We start from the raw sequence: 23157 nt of genomic DNA, 5'->3' as shown, positions 1-23157 counted from the left end.
TCTTTGCCCCTTCCCTCTTGTCTGTTGGGTTTCCTCCAATAATCCCTTGCCCTTGAAAAGAAAATATAGTCTAAGAAAACATACAGTACAATTCATTAGACTTACAATAAATAGGACCTATAAAATCAAAATGTAAATAATCTAAATAGCAAACGATGAGGAAAGTTAATTAAGTTATAGGATATTCACAAGAAGGAATATGAAAAGTCTGAAATTTTGGAAAAACGCTCATAATTTTAAATTCAGAATTCGATATGTAATTCTATAACATTTTCTTGATGTGAAAAATATGAAAACACAAATACACAAATGGAATAAAGATGTACATCACATTTAAAACAAATGTTTGAGTAGTAGGCATATTTTTACTTCTTATTTCAATATTTGTATTATCTATGTTCTAAATCAGAAAATATTTACAATGATAATGCTTGAATTATTCATTATAAATTTTTATTCTGATTTCTCCAGCCTTGGGTTTGCTGTAAATCTATATACATATGCATAAACAAATTCACTTCTAAAAGTTTATCATTACAGTAGCAAATGAATTAAAAGAGAAGGATCTCATAAACCTTTTCCACAGGGATAATCAGTGTTGAGTTGAGTTTATGGTGTGCTGCTTAGGATCTTGCCGTGTATCAACTGATAAACATGTCTATTGTACAATTGTCTATTGTATACATTTACTATACTATTGAGAAACAATAATATTTTGAAAATTCCTTTTCCATCCAATAATGAAGTAGAGTGTTTTGAATCCAACTTGGTCTCAAATAGAGAAAAATCTGACAGAGCTTTCCAAAACTGAGAATTTTCTGTCCTGTTTATCTATCATGTTTACACCTTAGAATATAGTAGTGAACTCTTTATCTGCTCATGTTTACCACTTTAGAGAGAATATAGTAGTGACTGATTCAAGAGCTGCATAGGTTTCTGGAATAGATAATCTTCTAAATATAAAATACAAAGAAATCTGAGAAAAACTATTCTTCCTAAATGGCAAAACTTACCTGCTTTTGTGAGTTAACAGTTTTCTCCCAGTCCCTAACCTCTAATATTCTTACTTCATTCTCTGCTTTGAATGTCTTCTACTTACTAATTTGAGTGTTTCCTACCTACTTACCTTTTCCTATTTGATTTAGTGTTTCATAGGAGCCATGGTATATATTAACTAAATTGTCTTAATTAGTAATGCATATTAACGTATAAAAAAGTCAATTTTTAAAATATTTATTTATGCTTTTGAAAGTCACAGTTACAGAGAGAGAAAGTGAGAGACAGAGAATAAGAGATGCTCCATCTGCTGTTTCCCTCCCCAGATAGCCACAATAGCCAGAGCTGGGCCAGGCCAAAGCCAGGAGTCAGAGGGGCTCTATCTGGGTCTCCCATGTGGATAGCAAGGGTCCAAACACTTTGGCTGTCTTGTGCTGCCTTCCCAGGCCATTATCAGTGAGCTGGATCAGAAGTGGAGCAGATGGGACACAATCCAGCAGCTGTATGGGAAGCTGGCAATGTAGGTGTAGACTTGAACTACTATGCCGCAACACTGGCCCCAAAAGTCAGTTATTCATAATTTGCTCAGATAATCAGGAAGCAGTTTGCTGTGGCTTTTTTCTTTACATGTTTCACATATGTAATTTATCAGGGACATGGAAACTATAGCAAGCATTGTAGTGAAGAGTGATTTACAGTTTTCCCACTTCTGAGAAAAAAAAATAATTGGGAACAAGTAATATAAATATGAAAATAATATGTTTTGCTGCTAACTCTCCTCTTCTCTCTTCACTTTCAGATTTGAAGCACTCTTTGCTGAGCTGGAAGAACGTCAGGAAGAGTTGGGCATTGCTGCCTTTGGTGTCTCTATGACTACCTTGGAAGAAGTTTTCTTTGCGTAAGTGATTATGCATGAGGAAGGCAGAGGAAAACCTCCTCTTTTAATATCATATTTCAGTTGGAAAGCAGTTCTCATTTTGTATAATGCTGGAGTAATGTAGAAATCATAGTAGATTTCTGGCTATGCTAGTCTGTTAATGCCAGGTGGATTCCCTTATGTACCTCACTCCACTAGTGCTGTGATGCTGCACCAGTGAATTGTGGAACTTATGTGAGAGCAGCAGATCAGAGATCAGGGACACAGGACACTCAGTGTTAAACCTGAGGCTATGCGACTGCATAAAGATTGACTGCTTTTATTGAATACCCAGGCAGGAGAGTATTAGGAAAGACTGTGTGTCAGACTTTCTGGCTTGGATTCAGGTGCCTGTGTCTTTCAAGGATAGAGGAGTTAGGATTGGCCTAGATAGTAAAATTACATGGTCATAGAAGTCTTGGATTTAGCTGAAGGTTTTATTAGGGAGAACTCTACAATCTTGATCTAATCTTGGCACTGTAACCTACTTAACTTGTGTGTGGTTTGTATTCTGAGATTAACTTGTGTACTTCTCATGCAGCTCGACAAGGCTAATGCAATGTGTCAGAGCACAGGGAAGAATCACACAGAATTGTGATAGTCTTTTCAATATAATTTATTATTCAATATTCAATACCACTCAATATATATACAATGCACGCATCTAAAGGTCAATACCACCTAATATGTCATTAGTCCATAGGTCAAAACACACATATAGGAGTAAGGCAACTTCCAGAAATATCCAGCAGTAGTAAGAAGTATAACACCTACAAAGCATAAAAGCATAACCAGTCTAAATACTCATGGCTAAGGTTGTAATATGAATGCTGCATTCTCAAGGTTCATATCACAGTCATGAAAAGTCAAAGTCCAAAGTCCAGAGTCCGAAATCTCTATTACCACTTGGAGAGATGGATCTCAGAACAGTCACTTACAGGCAGGAGTGGTGGGATGACTGCACTCTGGGCAGTAGGCTCGAAGTTCCAAAGTGGACAGCAAGGTGAACAGTTGGAGAGGTGACTGATGAGAGGTCCAGTCCGGCTCCGATGTCAGCTCGGGCAGCAGCTGGGATGTTCAGGCGAGGTTGGCTCTAGCAGAGTGGTGAGCAGAGCTTCAGTCAGTGAAGACTTGGGCAGAGTTCCACGTGCACTGAGCCATGGTCCCTGAGGGGATGAAGAGCCAGGTGTGAAGCTTGCCTTTTTATCCTCCTTCTGGGGTGGGTGGGTAGTGAATGTGCCCTGATGTGTCACCAATCACAAGCTCATCTTTTGGGGTGTCACCAACCAGATGTTGGTGTCTGGGTGTGACCAATGGTGTTTTAGGGGTCTTCTGGATGTGGCCAATCGTGGTGCAGTAGTGTAGGTAAAGTGTGGGGAGCAGCCCGGACTGGACTGAGTTACTGGAATTAAGACTTATTCTATGCATCTGCTCTCCCACAATATGGCACTGGGAGAGAACTAAACAGCTTCCGCACAGCTGCCTCCAGTTCAACCAATAAATTGTAGGACTTGCTCCTGATTGGAGAGTAGCGTACTCGGCGTGTGGGCAGCCGAGTTGGGATTGGCGGAGGAGGACTATAAAGGAGGAGAGAGACGGCATGCACCGGGAAACATCTAAGGGGAACATCTAGCTGAAGGAACACCTGTGCAGCTCCCGAGAAAGCCGGCCGGCGGTGTGCCGCTCCCCTGCGGAAGTGGGGAATGTGGCCAGGGGGAACTGCCCTTCCACGGAGGTGGAAGGGATAGTAGCCAACCCGGGAAGAACCAGCAGCAAACCCAGGGAGGGCCGAGCAGACGAGAGAACAGCGCAGGGTCCTGTGTCGTTCCTCCACGAAGAGGGGGAGCGACATAATGGTGCCGTGACTCGGATATGAAGCCTAGGCAGGGTTTTGTGTCGTTCCTCCATGAAGAGGGGGAGCGACATAATGGTGCCGTGACTCGGATATGAAGCCTAGGCAGGGTTTTGTGTCGTTCCTCCATGAAGAGGGGGAGCGACAGTAAAGTAATGCAGTAGCCAGCTGGTTGGCTTCTTCTTATGATGTAATGTCTCCCAGTCCTTATCAGGCCTCACCACCTGTGTCTGTTCTGACAGATGGTCTGGGCAGTTCCTGGTGCTTAGTGGCCTTAGCTTAAGTAACTCCATTTTGGTTTTGCTTTTTCTCTTTCTTTTTGGGTTAGTGGTGCTCTGTAACTCTTTTGGGACTCCTGTGGGATTCCCCACAACTTGCACTGTGTGGAAATTCAGAGAAAAAGTATCCTGGGAATTCAGGATACTTCTAAGGGAATATGAGCTGGTTAGCTGTCAGAAAACTTCAAAAAGTATTATCTGAGGTCTAAATTTCATTCTTTCAGGCTTCAAAACAATCTTGTGAGTCTCAGTGTCTACAAAGCGTAGTGACTCTCAAGTTAACAAAGTAAACCTAAGAAATGTACAAAGATACTTCAAAAAGTTCATGGAAATGAAATAAAAAGAAAAATTAATTTTGGTGAAAAGATTTTGAAATTCATGGGGCTAGTCTTCGAGCATTGCAGGTAAAGCCACTGCCTGTAACACTGGGATCCCATGTGGACACTGGTTGTGTCCTAGCTGCTCCACTTCTGATCCAACTCCCTGCTAATGGCCTGGGAAAAGCAGCAGAAGATGGCCCAAATGTTTGGGCGAACTGATCGAAGCTCCTGGCTCCTAGCTTTGGCCTGGCCCAGTCCTAGCCATTGTGGCCATCTGGGGAGGGAATCTACAGATGGAAGATCTCTTTCTGTCTCTTCCTCTCTCTCTGTAACTCTTTTTTTTTAATCTACTTCTAAAAAAGAAAACCATACATAGTTTTCTAATAGCACAACATTTATGAACTTTTTGATGAATGTATAACATATGACTATACCTATCTATCTAGAGAGAATAATATTACTTGATTAATTTAGAGTTAGAAATATAACAGCAAAGGAAAGCAAATAATAATATATTCTTGTCAGTTCTGTTTGCTTTATCCATTAAAATACTACTACTAAGACTCAAAGGATGTTTTTTTTAAGGAGCATATTTTGTCACCTTCATGTACTGATTCCACAGTGTACTAAGCTAGTTTTTTCATTGTAATTAATTAATTCATGGTTTAGTAGAAACAGTATGAGCAGTAATGTAAGATAAATTTAGGTTTTTAACCATTCCTGTAACAATGCTAATTTCTAGATGTCACAGAATTTATTTAACATCATCAAGATTCAGTTTAACCTTTTTAAAGGGGTTAATATGAGGATGGATGGCAGGTTTGTAATAGATAAAGTTCAATGGCTAGATCATAGTAGTTACCCCAAAAAGGGTACCATGATTGCAGTGATAAGATTGACTCAAAAAGAACATAAAACTGATTAAAAGTTAATATTTACTGAGTTTTTGCTATAAATTAGATATCATTCTAAATGGTATTTATTGATATTTAATAATTAAAATCCAGTGCATTCTATGAAATATATTCTTTTATAGTATCCACTTTGCCAGTGAAGACATAGGCAGGGGAAAGATTATATAATCCTTTAAGAGATTATATAGATCCTCTAAGACTCCACCAAACTAAGAAGTGGCAGTTTCAAACCAACTTAATGGAATTTTTGTGTCATTTGCTTTTCATTTGCATACTTATTATTATTATTTCTTATTACAGAAATCTAAAACACTGTTCATTTATATCAATATTTTATATTTTTTCTGATGTATATGTGAGAAAATATTTCTAATCTTGAAAATAGAGGAGTATTTATCTACATTTTCTTCTAGCATTATTTTTATTTTACTCAATTAAAATTAGTTTTTTGCATGAGACCAGATATTGGATCTAATACCCACTCCTATTGGTTACTTAGTTATTTCAGTGCCCTTCTCTTAAAATTATTTCTGTATGATTGTTAGATATACTGATATCTCTTCCAAAATTTTTAATGCAACCATAAATCTAGGCTTTGTATTCTAATGGTAACTCAATCCATTAATGTTTGTTAGTGCAGGTTCCCTTCTTTTGCAGAATTACACTTTAGTTCTTATTACATATGAATATATTACTTTGTCAACTAATTTTTTTCAGAATATCTTACTTTTTCTATTTAATTTATCTCTGGAATTATCTGAAACATTTATTTGTATTCTATTTCCTGTTACCTATTTTATTTATTTCTCTTTTTTGGTAAGTTATATACAAAATATGGTTCGAAATTTAAAATAGCAGTCCACCAAAAACTAAGACTTACACATCTTATATTTAAATAAATAAAGGAAAAATTTATGGAACTCCAAGAAAAAATATAAATTCACATTAGTATGAGAATATTTAACTTAGTTCTCATAGAAACTGCAGATTAGACTTTACTAATGTAATTTCTAATGTAACTTCCAAGGTTATCTTTTTCTATTGTTCTCTCTCTTTTGTATTTACTTATTTATTTTTTTATTTGACAGGCAGAGTTAGGCAGTGAGAGAGAGACAGAGAGAAAGGTCTTCCTTCTGTTGGTTCACCCCCCAAATGGCCACTACGGCTGGTGCGCTGCGCCAATCCAAAGCCAGGAGCCAGGTGCTTCCTCCTGGTCTCCCATGCTAGTGCAGGGGCCCAAGCACTTGGGCCATCCTCCACTGCCTTCCCGGGCCATAGCAGAGAGCTGGACTGGAAGAGGAGCAACTGGGACTAGAACCCTGTGCCCATATGGGATGCCAGTGCCACAGGCGGAGGATTAACCAAGTGAGCCATGGCGCCAGCCCCCATAAAGATTTACTTACTATATTTGAAAAACAGAATTACAGAGAGGTAGAGGCAGAGAGAGAGAGAGAGGTCTTCCATCTGCTGATTCAGTCCCCAAATGGCCGCAACAGCTGGAGCTGAGGTGATCCAGGAGCCAAGAGCTTCTTCTGGGTCTCCCACATGGGTACGGTACCCCAAGAACTTGGGCCATCTTCCACTGCTTTCCCAGGCCATAGCAGAGAGCTAGATTGGAAGTGGAGCATCTGGGACTTGAACTGGTGCCCATATGGGATGCTGGCACTGCGGGTGGTGGATTTACCAGCTACGTCACAGCGCTGGCCCCTTCTGTTGTTCTCTTGCACCCTCCCCACACTCCTACATATACATTCATACACACCTTTGTGTTCTTAATAAATAAATTGAAAGAACATTTTGGAGAGTTTGTTACTTCCAGGACTGCCTTGCAAGAAATGCCTAAGAGAGCTGAAAGAAAATATTAAACATTAGTGAAAATGATATGAAATCATAAATCCCACTGGTGAATATAAATACCTATGCACCAAGATTAATGTAACTCTGCAATAAAAATGTGCAAATTATTTTCATCCCTCATATGAAAGGTAAAATTTGTTAATGGATACACAATATAAAAATGTACAAGTAAACAATGCAAGAATACAAAGTGTGTGTGTGTGTGTGTGTGTGTGTTAGTGGGTGGTGAGTAGGGAAGTAAGTGTAGAGGTTTTCTGTACAATTAAAGTTTTTATGAAGTTTTTATAAATTAATAATAGTAGGTTGAATGTACAAGATACTGTATGCAAGCCTAAAGCTATCCACAATGAAAGAACCTGTAAAAGATACACAAAAGATGAAGATCTCCAGGATAGATTGTGTGGTAGATCACAAAACAAGTACCAGCATATTTTAAAAGTAGAATCATATCAAGTATATTTTTTATCATAGTGCAATAAAACCTGTCAATAACAAGAAAAACTTTTGAAACTGCATAAATACATGGAAATGAAAAATCAATAGATCAAGGGGGAAATTTTTGAAAAATTTTAAAAGGAATGAAAATCGAAATACAACATACCAAAACCTATGGGATATAGCTTTGGTACTAAGAGGGAAGTTTATTGCAATCAATGCTTATATCAAAAAAGCTGAAAGATCTTAAGTAAACACTTAAGGCATCACCTTAAGGAACTTTAAAAACGAGAACGAATAAAATCCAAAATTGATAGAATAAAGAAGTAATAAAATTCAGAGTACATATGTTATATAGACAGAAAAAGACCTAAAACTCAATGAAAGAGAGCTGGTTCTTTGAAAAGGTAAACTAATTGACAGCTAAATAAGAAAAAATAAGATTCATATACATAAAAATATACATTGCAGCTCACATCACAGAAATACAGTGGGTTGTTAGAAAGAAATTACTATGAACAATTACCAGGTAACAAATTTGAAAACCTAGAAGACCAAAGTGCTGGAATCATCCATTCTTATCAAAATTGAATCATGAAGAAATAGAGTACTTGAACAGACCACTAACAAGTAGCAATGTGAAATCAGTTTTAAAAGTCTGTCAGGGGTAGGCAATGTGGTGTAGTGGATAAAGCCGCTGCCTATGACACTGGCATCCTATATGGGAGCCAATCTACTTCTGATCCAGCTCCCTGCTAATGCCCTGGGAAAAGCAGCAGAAGATGGCCCAAGTGTTTGGGCACCCACCATCCACATGGGAGACCCAGGTGAAACTCCTGGCTCCTGGCTTCAGTTTGGCATTGCAGACCTCTGGGGCTGCCTGGGGAGTGACTCAGCAGATGGAAGATATTGTCTCTCTCTCTCTCTCTCTCTCTCCCCCCTTTCTCTCTCTAATTCTAACTTTAAAATGAATAAATCTTTTTAAAAAATGATCTACTTATAAAGAAATTATGAGGGCCAGTGCCGCGGTTCACTAGGCTAATCCTCCGCCTTGCGGTGCCGGCACACCGGGTTCTAGTCCTGGTTGGGGCGCCGGATTCTGTCCCGGTTGACCCTCTTCCAGGCCAGCTCTCTGCTGTGGCCCGGGAGTGCAGTGGAGGATGGCCCAGGTGCTTGGGCCCTGCACCCCATGGGAGACCAGGAGGAAGTACCTGTGGCTCCTGCCATTGGATCAGCGCCGTGCGCCGGCCGCGGTGCGCCGGCCGCAGCAGCCATTGGAGGGTGAATCAACGGCAAAGGAAGACCTTTCTCTCTTCTGTCTCTCTCTCTCGCTGTCCACTCTGCCTGTCAAAAAAAAAAAAAAGAAATTATGGGATATGTACTATATAGAATACTATACAGCAGTCAAAAACAATGAAACCCAGTCATTTGCAACAAGATGGAGGAGTCTGGAAAACATCATGCTGAGTGTACAAAGCCAGTCCCAAAGGGACAAATATCATATGGTCTCCCTGATCGGCGACAACTAACTGAGCACCAAAGGGGAAACCTGTTGAAGTGAAATGGACACTATGAGAAACAGTGACTTGATCAGCTCTTTTGCTGACTGTTGATGTACAATGTAATACTTTATCCATGTTAGTATTTTTTTTGGTTGAACTCTGTAATTAACACACAATTATTCTTAGGTGTTTAAATTTCAACTGAAAAGTGATCCCTGTTAGGAATTTGGAAAACATTATGCTGAGTGAAATAAACCAGTCCCAAAGGTACAAATATCATATGTTCTCCCTGATCAGTGGCAACTAACCGAGCACCAAAAAGGAAACCTGTTAAAGTGAAATGAACACTATTAGAAACGGTGACTTGATCAGCCCTTGCCCTGACTGTTGATGAACAACTTAATACGTTATCCCTCTTAGTACTTTTTTTGTTTGTTCTACTTAATGCTTTTGGTTGAATACTGTAATCAATACACAGTTATTCTTAAGTGTTGAAACTTAACTGAAAAGTGATCGCTGTTAAATATAAGAGTGGAAATAAGAGAGGGAAGAGATGTGCAATTCGGGACATGCTCAAGCTGACTTGCCCCAAACGGTAGAGTTAGAAACATACCAGGGGATTCCAATTCAATCCCATCAAGGTGGCATGTACCAATACCATCTCACTAGTCCAGGTGATCAATTTCTGTTCACAATTGATCATAATGATAGGACTAAGAGTCAAAGGGATCACATAAATAAGACTAGTGTCTGCAAATACTAACTGATAGAATCAAAAAGGGAGAGAACGATCCAACATGGGAAGTGGGATATGCAGCAAACTCATAGAATGGCAGATGTCCTAAACAGCACTCTGGCCTCAGAATCAGCCCTTAAGGCATGCGGATCCAGCTGATAAGCCCATGAGAGTATTTCAGGCATGGAAATCCAAGACACCCTGGCAAAACAAAAAAAACAAAAACAAAAACAAAACACCTGAATGAAAGATCTCACGAGTGAGATCCCAGTGGAAAGAACAGGTCATCAAAGAAGGAGGTACCTTTCTCTGAAGGGAGGAGAGAACTTCCATTCTGACTACAACCTTGCCTAAATATGATCAGAGTCGGTGAACTCAAAAGGCTTCCATAGCCTTGGCAACTCATGACAAGAGCCTAGGGTGATTACTGATGCCATAAACAAGAGTGTCAATTTGTTAAGTCAACAACAGGAGTCACTGTGCACTTACTCCTCATGTAGGATCTCTGTCCTTAATGTGCTGTACATTGAGATTTAATGCTATAACTAGTATTCAAACAGTATTTTTCACTTTGTGTTTCTATGTGGGTGCAAACTGTTGAAATCTTTACTTAATATATGCTAAACTGATCTTCTGTATATAAAGAGAATTGAAAATGAATCTTGATGTGAATGGAAGGGGAGAGGGAGCGGGAAAGGGGAGGGTTGCGGGTGGGAGGGAAGTTATGGGGGGAAGCCATTGTACTCCATAAGCTGTACTTTGGAAATTTATATTCATTAATAAAAGTTAAAAAAAGTAAAAAAAAAAAAAGATCTACTTATTTATTTGAAAGGCAGAGTCACAGAGATGGAGAGAGAGAGAGAGAGAGAGAGAGAGAGAGAGAGAGATCCCCCATCTACTAGTTAATTCCCCAAATGGCCACAACAGCCAAAGCCGAGACCCAAGAACCTCCTCTGGGAGTCCCACATGGGTGCAGGGTCCCAAGCACTAGGGCCATCCTATTACTGAGAGAAATTAAAATAGATATAAATAAATCTTCTTGTCTTTGTTAAGTCAGGAGACTAACATTTTAAAGTTATAGATTCTCCCCAAATTGATCTATATATAGTTTCATTGAACCATGATACAAATGCCAGAAGTCATTTTTGTAGAAATTGACAAACTGATTCTAAAATTTCTTTTGTTTAAGGTTTATTTATTTGAAAGACTAAGTTAGAGAGAGAGAGAGACAGAGATGTAGAGAGCATGAGATCTTCCATCTGCTGGTTTACTCCCCAAATGGCAACAATGGCTGGAACTGGGCTGATCTAAAGCCAGGAGCCAAGAGCTTCTTCCAGGTCTTCCACATGGGTGCAGGGGCCCAAGCACTTAGGCTATCTTCTGCTGCTTTTCCAGGTCATTAGCATAACAGGGAACTGGATTGGAAGTGGAGCAGCAAGGACTTGAACTGGTGCCCATATGGGTTGCCAGCACTGTAGGCAGTGGCTTTACCTTCTACTCCATGGTGCTGGCCACTAAAATTTCTATTTCAACATAAAAGACTTAGAATAATCAAACTTCCTTTGATTTTGCATAACCAGCATTGATTGTAATCAAAAGGAAGAAAATACTCTCAAGTTCTGCTAATTGTACAATGAATTGGTGCCAGCATATTGGTGAACACACATGTGGCTGTATCCAGCTAGTTGAAAATACCTTTTGGGGCCGGCGCTGTGGAGCAGTGGGTTAACGCCCTGGCCCGACTGCTCCATTTCTGATCCAGCTCTCTGCTATTGCCTGTAAAAGCAGTAGAAGATGAGAAGATGGCCCAAGTGCTTGGGCCCCTGCACCCACGTGGGAGACCTGGAGGAAGCTCCTGCTTCCTGGCTTTGGATTGTCACAGCTCTGGCCGTTGCAGCCATCTGGGGAGTGAATCATCACATGGAAGACCTCTCTCTCTCTCTCTCTCTCTCTCTTTCTGCCTCTCCTCTCTCTGTATAACTCTGACTTTCAAATAAATAAATAAATCTAAAAGAAAATACCTTTCACAACACAGAAGTTTCACTGTTACATATATACAATATAGAAACTGTCACACATATGCCAAGGAAGCAGATACAAATGCATACTCAAAGATGCAACAGTAAAATATGAGAATGAATACTGTGTGAATAAAATATACCAAATATAGTTAAATATTGTTCATCAGTTGAAGTGAATGAACTGAATTTCCCTCTCATACCAACATGGAGAAATATAAAACATATAATGTTTTAGAGGAGGAAGTTTTTTTTTTTTTTTAAGATTTTATTTGTATACTTGAAAGTCAGAATTACATCGAGGCAGAGAGAGAGAGAGAGAGAGGTCTTCTTTTCGCTGGTTCACTGGTTCACTCCTCAATTGGCCACAATGGCTGGAACTGTGCTGGTCCGAAGCCAGGACACAGGAGCTTCTTCCAGGTCTCCCATGTGGATGCAGGGGCCCAAGGACTTGGGCCATCTTCTACTGCTTTCCCACGCCATTAACAGAGAGCTGTATCAGAAGTGGAGCAGCTGAGACTCAAACCATGCTGATATGGGACGCTGGCACTGCAGGCAGCGGCTTTACCCGCTATGCCACAGCGCTGGTCTCAAAAGGAGTGCTTTTAGGACTTCCTGTTAAGTATCATTTATACAAAGCTTAAACCCATAAAACAAAATTTTACATTTATGGATGCATGAGTATAAATATAAAATTATTAAAATATATCCTATATTTTCCACTGTAAAATTGCTTTTTCCCCCACTTTCTGGGCTCCTCAGAAGCACGCCACTAAAAACAGCTTTCACTATGATTGGAGAAATTAGATTGGAGAAATTCAGGAATAGGGCATACATACATTACTTGGAATTCTGCAGGGAAAATTCACCTCTCTTCCATTTATTCATCTAATCCTCTATATCAATGTAGACTAATGTAATTTTACCTTGGCCTGGTTGTCAAAGTCAACATCATCTGTGATTGCTCACATTAACATATATCCCCTGATAAGAGGTGAGGAGTAGGGTCCTTTGCTTCTGTGGTGTTCTTCCTTATAACCCACAACCCCATTCTAACCTTGAGAAAAATATGACAAATGAAATTTTGCCAAATACTTGACCTGCTCTGCTCAAAACCTCGAAGGTCATGAAAGCAAGGAAAGGCCAAGAAACTGTCACATGCCAGAGACTAAGGAGACACTATGACTAAATGTCACTAAGTGTTAGATGGGATATTTGAACAAAAAATAGATACTAATGGAAAAATTAGGGAAATATGAATGACCTGGAGTTTAAGTAACTTATCAATGTTTGTTCCTTAGTAGTGACAAAAGTGTAGTAATGACGGATGTCAATAATAAGGGAAACAGAAGAAGCAGTATATTGGAAGTTTGCATTCTATGCTACTTTTCTGTAAAACCAAAGCTATTCTAGAATTGGAAGTTTACATTTAAACATTCAAACATTATGGTTGACTTGATGAAAGAGGTAGGGAAAATGGGGCTAAGAATCTTATTAAGAGATCTACATTTATTGCTAATATATTTTAATTGGCTCACACTATCAAAATATTTAAAATGGTTGATTTTTATGTTGAGGATATAGTGTTTTATTATATTCGGGTTTTTTTTCTGTGCAGAAATCATGAAAGAGAATATTTGACTAAATAAAAATTTAAACTTTTTTAAAAGTTTTATTTGTTTGGAAGGCTGAGTTTATTTGAGAGGCAGAGGCAGAGAGAGAGAGAGAGAGAGAGAGAGAGAGAGAGAGAGAGAGAACCATCTGCTGGTTCATTCCCCAGATAGCCACAATGGCTGAGCTGGGCCAATTCAAAACCAGGAGTCTGGAGTTTCTTCCAGACCTCCCACGTGGGTGCAGGGGCCCAAGGTCTTGAGCCATCTTCTACTGCTTTTCCAGGCCATAGCAGAGAGCTGTATCGGAAAAGGAGCAGCTGGTACTATAACTGGCACCCCTATGGAATGCCGGCTCAGCAGGTTATGGCTTTACCCACTGCACCACAGTGCTGGCCTCACATTTTGTACATCAGAATATTAGAACTCTAAGACAGATGACACAAAGATTGATTGTAATAAAAAAATGAGATCTTTGAATTCTAGAAGAAAATATTAAATGGTATAAAATCATAAAGATAATGATATGTAATTTAAAAATTAATAATTACTGAATGTTTAAGTAATTTGAAGGAATTTAAAATAAAGACAAGGCTGGCCTTGTAATACAGCAGGTTAAGCTGTTGCATGTGATGCTAGCATCCTGTATAAGCACTGGTTCAAGTCCTGGATACTGCACTTCTATTCCAGCTCCTTGCTAATGTACCTGGGAAAGCAGTGGGAGATGTCATAAGTCCTTGGGCCCTGACTCATATGGGAGACCCAGGTGAAACTCCTGGCTCCTGGCTTCAGCCTGGTGCAGCCCCAGGCTGTTTTGGTCATTTGGGAAGTGAACCAGCAGATGGAAGATCTTCTCTCTCTCTCTCTCTCTCTTTGTCTGTAACTCTGCCTTTCAAATAAATAAAAATAAATCTTTAAAAAATAAAACATTACCAAATTAAAAAATACTTAGCCTTTATGAGTATGCAACAAATGATATAAATTCTCAAGGCTATGTCAGTTATATACTCGTTATTAAAAATATTGGGGGCCAGCACTGTGGCATAGTGGGTAAGGCCACCGTCTGCAGTGCTAGCATCCCATATGAGTGCCAGTTCATGTCCTGGCTGCTCCACTTCCGATCCAGCTCTACTACAGCCTGTAAAAGCAGTGGAAGATGGCCTAAGTCCTTGGGCCCCTGCACCCACGTGGGAGACTCAGAAGAAGCTCCTGGCTCCTGGCTTCGATCGGCTTGGTGCCGGCCGTTGTGGCTAACTGGGGAGTGAACAAAGATGAAAGACTTCTCTCTCTCTCTGTGCCTCTCCTTCTCTCTCTGTGCAACTCTTTCAAGTAAAATAAATAAATCTTTAAAAAAAATTGGAAGATACATAAGAAGCTTTAAAATGTGTATATCCTACATCTGAAAATGTGTCCTATTAGGACAGTGATATGTATGGAATCGTGTTATCACAGCATTTTAGAAATGACAATTTAAGTATACATATATTAAAATGAATATATAAAATTATCTTAAAAGTAAATTGTGTAGCAATTTAGTATTGCACTAATTTTGCATTGTGTATATGAATAATACATATATGTTCATTTCTATGCATATATATTCAGGCATATCTGAGTAATCATATTTGAGTGGTTTTTCTTTTGATTTATTATATATTAAACATTTTCCCATTGAATATATCTTAAAATTGTGTAAAAATTTAATTTAAAAGACTTATGAAGAAATTTAGAAAAAATATCAAGAAAGAAACCTATATTTGTCTTCAGTGGCATCAATTCCTGTAGTATCTCAGTGACCAAGCATGATACAAACACTACCTTGAATTTAATACAGAGTTGGAATCAGCATTTGGTGGCTGTTTTGTTGACTGTTACACAACTCTCATGGGTAGACTTATTCAAATCTCCTATTATAGTGTGATTTCTAGTATTTTCTCCCTTATAAAAAGTTAGTTATGTACATATCTCCATTGAGTTGAGGGGACAAATCAACTATGTGTTCATATGCTTTGTAAACTACTAGGGATATAGATTGTCTGAACCAGAAAAATGAGAAAATAAATTTATTAAACTGTTAAATGCTTAGAAATATCATAAAATATAAAACCTTGCTATTGTACTGTAATTTTTAGAACATAGGAGACTTAACCATGCTCCCCTCAAAAAAGTTAAAAAATGAAAAATACTCTTATATCTTTAAGTCATTTATTTTACCCAACATTAATGTTAATATTATATAATCCTCGTTATTTTATTTTATTTTATTTAATGAACATAAATTTCCAAAGTACAGCTTATGGATTACAATAGCTTCCCCCCCCATAACTTGCCTCCCACCCACAACGCTCCCCTCTCCCACTCCCTCTCCCCTTCCATTCACATCAAGATTCATTTTCAATTCTCTTTATATACAGAAGATCAATTTAGCATATATTAAGTAAAGATTTCAACAGTTTGCACCCACACAGAAACACAAAGTGTAAAATGCTATTTGAGTACTAGTTATAACATTAATTAAACACCTAAGAGTAATTGTGTATTAATTACAGAGTTCAACCAATAGTTTTAAGTAGAACATAAAAAAAATACTAAAAGGGTAAAGTATTAAGTTCTTTTTTTTCTTTTTTTTGTTTGTTTGTTATATAGTTTTTTTATTTATTTAATAAATGTGAATTCACAAAGTGCAGCTTTTGTATTGTGGCTTCCCCCCACAACCTCCCTCCCTCCTGTGGCCTGCCCCTCTCCCATCCCACCCTTCATCAAGTTTCATTTTCAATTACCTTCATATACTGAAGATCAACTTGGCATATACTAAGCAAGGATTTCAACAGGCTGCACTCACACAACCGCACAAGGTATAGGGTATTGTTCGACTAGTAGTGTTGTTTTTAAGTTTCATAGTAAAACACATTAAGGACAGAGATCCTACGTGGGGAGCATGTACCCAGTGACTCCCGTTGTTGATTTAACAATTGGCACTCTTATTTATGACATCATCAATCACCCAAGACTCTTGCCATGAGCTATCTAGGCTATGGAAGCCCCTTGAGTTCACCGACTCTGAACTTGTTTAGTCAAGGCCGTATCACAGTGGAGGTTCCTTCCTCCCTTCAGAGAAAGACACCTCCCTCCTTGATGGCCTGTTACTTCTGCTGGGGTCTTGTTCACCAGGATCTTTCATTTAGATTGTTTTTTGCCACCGTGTCATGGCTTTCCATGCCTGTGAGACTCTCATGGACCTTTTAGCCAGATCCGAATGTCCCAAGGGTTGATTCTGAGGCAGGAGTGCTGCCATTCTATGAGTCTGCTGTGTGTCCTGTTTCCCCCGCTGGATCATTCTCTCCCTTTTAATTCTATGCTTCATTAGTTGCTTACACTAGTCTTATTTGTGAAATCTCATTGACACATACCCTATCTTTTTGATCGGTTGTGTATTTATACTTATCACTTTACCAAGTGTGTTGGCATTGGTACCTGCCTCCTTGGTAAGATTGAGTTGAAATCCCCTGGCACATTTCTAGTTCCACCATTGGAGGTAAGTCCGAGTGAGCATGTGCTAACCTATATATCTCCTCCCTCTCTTATTCCCACTCCTATGTTTAACAGAGATCACTTTTCTGTTAATTTTTAAACGCCTAAGAATGGTTGTGCATTGATTACAGAGTTCAACCAGTGGTCTTATGTAGAACAAACAGAGCAACAACAACAACAACAGCAGCAAAAATACTAAAAGGAATAAAATAGTATGTTGTTCCTCAACATACTATTATCTTTATACTATATATCTTTAAGTCATTTATTTTACGCAACATTAATGTTAATATTATATAACCTTCATTTTTTAAAACATTTTCCCCTCAATTTGTGACAATCTTTAATGGATTATTTGAGAACCACTGTTTTGGTTAAAACTTGTTTGTTGTGTGTGCATGTTTGTGTTTGTATATAGGGTCAGTGATCAGGCAGAGGAAAATGAGGATCTCCAAAATATCCAGAAGAGATACAGAAACCTGAATATGAATGCGCCCAGAAATTTTGAGAGAACACGTCGTGACACCTTGCGCCAATCCACCGAAACTATTCAACTTAATAGGGGGGTAAGCATTTTCACTAAGAACCTAATGCTAATCTGCATTTACCTCAAAATTGTTACTCCTCAAAAACTTACCTCAGTTTTTAAAATTGTTAATTCATTGAGAATTCAGAAAGGATCCTGGTAAAAATTACTAATTTCACTAACATGCATGAAAGACATGTAAATTTATACATCTGAATGTGCTGTTACTGTCTAATTTTCTCTTTTCTTTTTTTTTAACTTTTATTTAGTAAATATAAATTTCCAAAGTACAGTTTATGGATTACAATGGCTTTCCCCCCATAACTTCCCTTCCACTCGCACCGCTCCCATCTCCCACTCCCTTTCCCATTCCATTCACATCAAGATTCATTTTCAATTATCTTTATATACAGAAGATTGATTTAGTATATATTAAGTAAAGATTTCATCAGTTTGCACCCACACAGAAACACAAAGTATAAAAGACTGTTTCAGTACTAGTTATAGCATTACTTCACATTGGACAACACATTAAGGACAGATCCCACATGAGGAGTAAGTACACAGTGACTCCTGTTGTTGACTTAACAATTTGACACTCTTGTTTATGGCATCAGTAATCTCCCTAGGCTCTACTCATGAGTTGCCAAGGCTATGGAAGCCTTTTGAGTTCACCGATTTCGATCTTACTCCGACAGGGTCATAGTCAAAGTGGAAGTTCTCTCCTCGCTTCAGAGAAAGGTACCTCCTTCTTTGATGACCTGTTCTTTCCACTGGGATCTCACTCACAGGGATCTTTCATTTAGGTGTTTTGTTTGTTTGTTTGTTTGTTTGTTTTCCCAGGGTGTCTTGGATTTCCATGCCTAAAATACTCTCATGGCTTTTCTGCCAGATCTGCATGCCTTAAGGACTGATTCTGAGGCCAGAGTGCTGTTTAGGACATCTGCCATTCTATGAGTCTGCTGTGTATCCCTCTTCCCATGTTGGATCATTCTCTCCCTTTTTTATTCTATCAGTTAGTATTTGCAGACACTAGTCTTGTTTGTGTGATCCCTTTGACTCTTAGACCTATCAGTGTGATCAATTGTGAACTGAAATTGATCACTTGGACTAGTGAGATGGCATTGGTATAAGCCACCTTGATGGGATTGTATTGGAATCCCCTGGCACTTTTCTAACTCAGGTACTTAAAAAATATCATTTTCTTCTCTCCTGTCTGTACATTTCCACTGTCCTAACACTTGTCCCTACTTCTCCTCTCAACAAGATGGAGATGAATGCAGGTGTGATAGACTAGTCTAGGAAAGTTGTTGATTCCTGGATTAGTGATGTTTCATTTTAGAAGTATATCTAATAATCAGTCTTCAAAAAGCCAGAAGGTACTTTCTCTTGACACAAAAACAACGTGAGAGAAAGATTCTCCTTCTAAACTTTGTCTTATTTCTAATCAGCAGAATTAATGCTGGTTGTATTCTGTAGTACATATTGGTCAACTAATTTGAGATTTTTTTCCCATTATGAATTATGAGGTATTGAAAATAGTGTAACATATTTTAAAGAAATGATGTCTATTGTTGATCTGAAAAACTATATAATTAACTACAGGTTGCCAAAAAGTTTTCAGTTAGAGAAAAAAATATATTTATATACATTTTTCAAATTTTTGATGGGACTCCCTTTTAAATATAGACATTGAAGAGAAACACACTGTAGTTTAAAAGTAAGTTTATTTCCTGTTTTCTGACTTTCCACAATCCTGTAACTCATAGATTAAAGCCTTGATTGAAAATCTGTTGCATATGCACATTTTGTGTGAATGTTTCCTTAATAGAATGGAGGTAGGATTGAAAGGTAGTGATTAAATACTAAGAAACATGAATGTGATAATGCTGCGCAACAATACTATGAATATGTTAATGATAAAATCGTTCTTTTTGAGGTTCTTGTTATGAGATTAGAAGCCAAACTTTGTTCCTTTCAAAGAACGCATTGAACGTAAAACAATTTTTTTTTGTTACTTAGCCTACGAACAATACCTATATTCTGTCCAAGGTTATATTTTTTGGGTCTTTTTTTTTTAATTTTTATTTGACAGATAGAGTTAGACAGTGAGAGAGGGAGAAAAAAAGATCTTCCTTCCTTGGGTTCACTCCCCAAGTGGTCGCTAAGGACGGAGCTACACCAATCCGAAATCAGGAGCCAGGTGCTTCCTCCTGGTCTCCCATGCGGGTGCAGGGCCCAAGGACCTGGGCCATCCTCCACTGCCTTCCTGGGCCACAGCAGAGAGCTGGACTGGAAGAGGAGCAACCGGCACTAGAACCTGGTGCCCATATGGGATGCCGGCGCCGCAGGCGGAGGATTAACCAAGTGAGCCATGGCACCGGCCCCTATATTTTCAAAAATGTTTGTAACTTTTATCATAAGATTCAGAACATACATGTTAATGAATTTCATTAAGTTCTGTGACCGTTGTAATGCTATGTTTCTCTCTTGTCAGTGTAAACGTTTTCTGCAGCAGTACCATGCTATGCTCTTAAAGAGAGCAATATTTACTTGGCGCAACTGGAAGTTGATGTTGCTCCAGTTAGTGGGACTTCTGGGTAGTGTTTATTTTCTGATGAGTGGTGTGACCATTGTGAGACATGAAGAACCTGCCCGGAAAATGGATTTGGAACAATATGGTGAAACCATTGTGCCATATTCAATTACTGGAAACTCTCCGTTTGCTGTGGATTTTTTAAAAGTCCTTGAGGATATGCTAAAAGCTAAGAAACAAAAGCTTCAGGAAGTACAAGGTAAGGTTTTTGAAAAGGAAAAGGAATCCAGTAGATGAATTGCTTGTATCACTTTCAAAGAAGAGCTGTACTGGAATATTAAGCAACTTGGTATTTTTTAATAGTAACCAATCTCAGAAAGATAACCCAATCAGAAGCAATACTTATCCTTCAGGGATGCTGGCTGCAAGGATTAATTATTAGTTAATTTGAATGAGGGTCATCTGCCAGTGATTTGTGCAGCTTTGAGGGAATGGTCAAAAGTACCCAATATTTTGTTTTGTAAAATTTAGCATGGAATTTCAGACATCCAGGCAGACTGCCCACAAGTCTCCTTGACAAGTCTCCTTGATTGGCCACATCTAAGACAAGCTGGACTTGAAGGTTTTATAGGTAGGCTATTCAGAAATTATTTATTTTACATGTAATAATAACAATTTATTATACATACTGAGCACATGCTTTTGACAACAGTTTTTATAAATCATTTACTGGTATTAAAAACGTATTTGGTAAGGTTGATGATGTTAAAGTTTGGTTATATTAAGTAAATTTCCCCAATTCTATATCCAATATGTATTTGAGAAGGGACAAGATTTTATGGCTGCTTGGCTGGAGTCTGCAATTTTAACTCCTCATCACTATGTTATATCATCTCTGTAAAAAGCAAGTCTGTCCTCTTTCAAGATTGGTAATTTCCTTACGAGTGTTTTGTTTGTATTTCCTTCAGCTACTGCCTGGTGGACAGTGTTACTTTAGAAAATCACATCACCTGTACATTTTGGCAGGATTTTTGTTTGCTTGCTTGTTTGGGCTTCTATTGTGACATTTCAAGGTGAAAATGTACTTGAAAATATTGAAAATTATCTAGACCACTACAATATATGCATCACAGACTATGTGGCCTAAAAGTTTTCAGTATCTCCCTTTACTTCCTCCAATACAGGAGCACCAGATGAACGCATATAAATCAGATGTAACATAGTTGTTTAGAATAGAAGAGGGAAACAGGAGAAAGCAGATGAGTTCCCCTGATTCACAATATCGTTTCTTTTCTACTGCATCGTGTTTCTCATACAAAAAAATTTAAATAGCACAATTAGTGAATAAATCTTCCTCTTTATCCTATGAGTACATAGGTATTGTCTTAATTAACAAGCGTTCAGGTGATTCTTCTAGCAAGATGGTGGACTAGGAAACCCCAGGCCCTCATTTCACCCTTATGAATGTCAAGTAAATGACAACAGACTAGCTAGATTGGCTTTATGGGAGCTCTAGAGGCCAGCCAAGGGCCTGAGGTAAGTGAGTGGATACCCAATCAAGAAAAAAAATTGAAAACACACTCAAGGTAATAGAAAATTTTGTGGCAGCTTTGCTCACCCTTGCTTTTCCCCTATTCTTGGTTCACCCAAGTGTAGTTGACAAGAAGCTGCCTAATTTCTGATTCTTCCATTGAGGAAGAAAGAAAACAATGGAACTTATTTTTATAACATTCAGGCATTCAGGGGATGCCTAAAGGAATTTGGCTTGGAGCCCAAATAGGAATAAGGGTATAATTTAGATATAAGGGTGCATGCAGGTCACTGAAAGCAATGCCAGGTATTGAGGTGTGTGAAAAACTTAAGGCAGACTGCAAACATATGAGCACCTGGAGGCATGAGATTATGAGCAACAAAATGAAGTGTAGTATCTAAGGCCCTAAGAAGCCTATATGAGACTCACAGAGAAATAAGATATTTAGAAGAAGCCACAAATTCTCGAGAAGTGCACTGGGGACAGAGGATCAGATCAGGTCCAAGGAAGACACATGCCCAGAAAAGTTAGGACAAGAATTTAAGCCTTATTCTGTTCTAAGCAGTGACATTGTTTCCCTGCATAGATGCAGTCTACAAAAACTGAGAAGGTGGCTTATTTTTCTAATGCCCAATTTTCAACAAAAGATCACAATGATAAAAAAAAAAAAAGGGAAACATGCCCTGTTCAAAGAAAATAAATCTTCAGGAAACAATACTAAAGAAATGTAGTCTTTGGATTTACTAGACAAAGTTTTTAAAACAACTGTCTTATATATGATCAAAAAACTAGAGGAAACATGGACAAAAAAATAAAGAAAATAAAAAACATATAAAAATGAAAATATCAACAAAGAGGTAGAAATCATTTTAAAAACAGATTCTGGCACTAAAAAATACAATAACTGAAAATTTTATTAGAGTGGTTTAGCAGCCAACTTGTACACGAAAAAAAAAAGAATCATCAAACTGAATAAGTCTGAGGAGAAAAAAGATAAAATGAAGAAAAATGAGTGGAATCTAAAGGACTTACGGGAACTCACCAAGCATATCAAGATACATATTATTGCAATTTTAGAAGAAGAATATCTGAAAACTCCCCAAATTTGAGGAAGGACTTGGATACACTAAAACAAGAATGAACTCCAAGTAGGATAAGCTCAAAGAAGCCTACACAAAGATACATTATAATCAAACTTTAGGAAGTCGAAGAGAGAATCTTGAAAGCAACAAGAGAAAAACAGTTCATCACACAAAGGGATCCACAATAAGATTACCAGATTTCTTAGCAAAAGTCTTGCATGGTTTTAACGTGCTGAAATTAAAAATAGAGTGAAGAAAGAATCTTATATCAAGCAGAACAGTTTTTCAAAAAGAAGGAGAAACAGGAGCATTCTCAGATAAGCAAAACCTGAGAGTTCATTAACACTAGAACTGCCCTACAAGAAACAGTAAAGGGAGTCCTGCAAAATGAAATGAAAGGCCACTAGGCATAACTAAGCCATGTGAAATTACAATGTAAACAAAGGTAAATAAATGGAAAATAATTTTTAAAAACTATTACTGTTGTAATTTTGGTGTATAATCCCACTTTTCCTTT

At 38.2% G+C, this 23157-nt stretch overlaps 1 protein-coding gene across 10 annotated transcripts in view; it reads left to right on the top strand.

Annotated features, from left to right (window-relative positions):
* The window catches only part of LOC100352755 (phospholipid-transporting ATPase ABCA3), a 183092-nt gene that overhangs the window by 96170 nt on the left and 63765 nt on the right, over positions 1–23157 (top strand). For all 10 annotated transcript variants that reach the window (XM_070064644.1, XM_070064647.1, XM_070064645.1 and 7 more), the window contains 3 exons: positions 1796–1894; positions 17384–17531; positions 19989–20286. In XM_070064644.1, the coding sequence (XP_069920745.1) occupies positions 1796–1894; positions 17384–17531; positions 19989–20286 (545 nt within the window). The remainder of the gene's footprint in view (positions 1–1795; positions 1895–17383; positions 17532–19988; positions 20287–23157) is intronic.

This window comes from Oryctolagus cuniculus, chromosome 19 (genome assembly GCF_964237555.1).
Source record: "Oryctolagus cuniculus chromosome 19, mOryCun1.1, whole genome shotgun sequence".
NCBI lineage: Eukaryota > Metazoa > Chordata > Mammalia > Lagomorpha > Leporidae > Oryctolagus > Oryctolagus cuniculus.
Note: the sequence above shows the minus strand (reverse complement) of the source record. Positions and strands in the feature narration are given on the sequence as shown.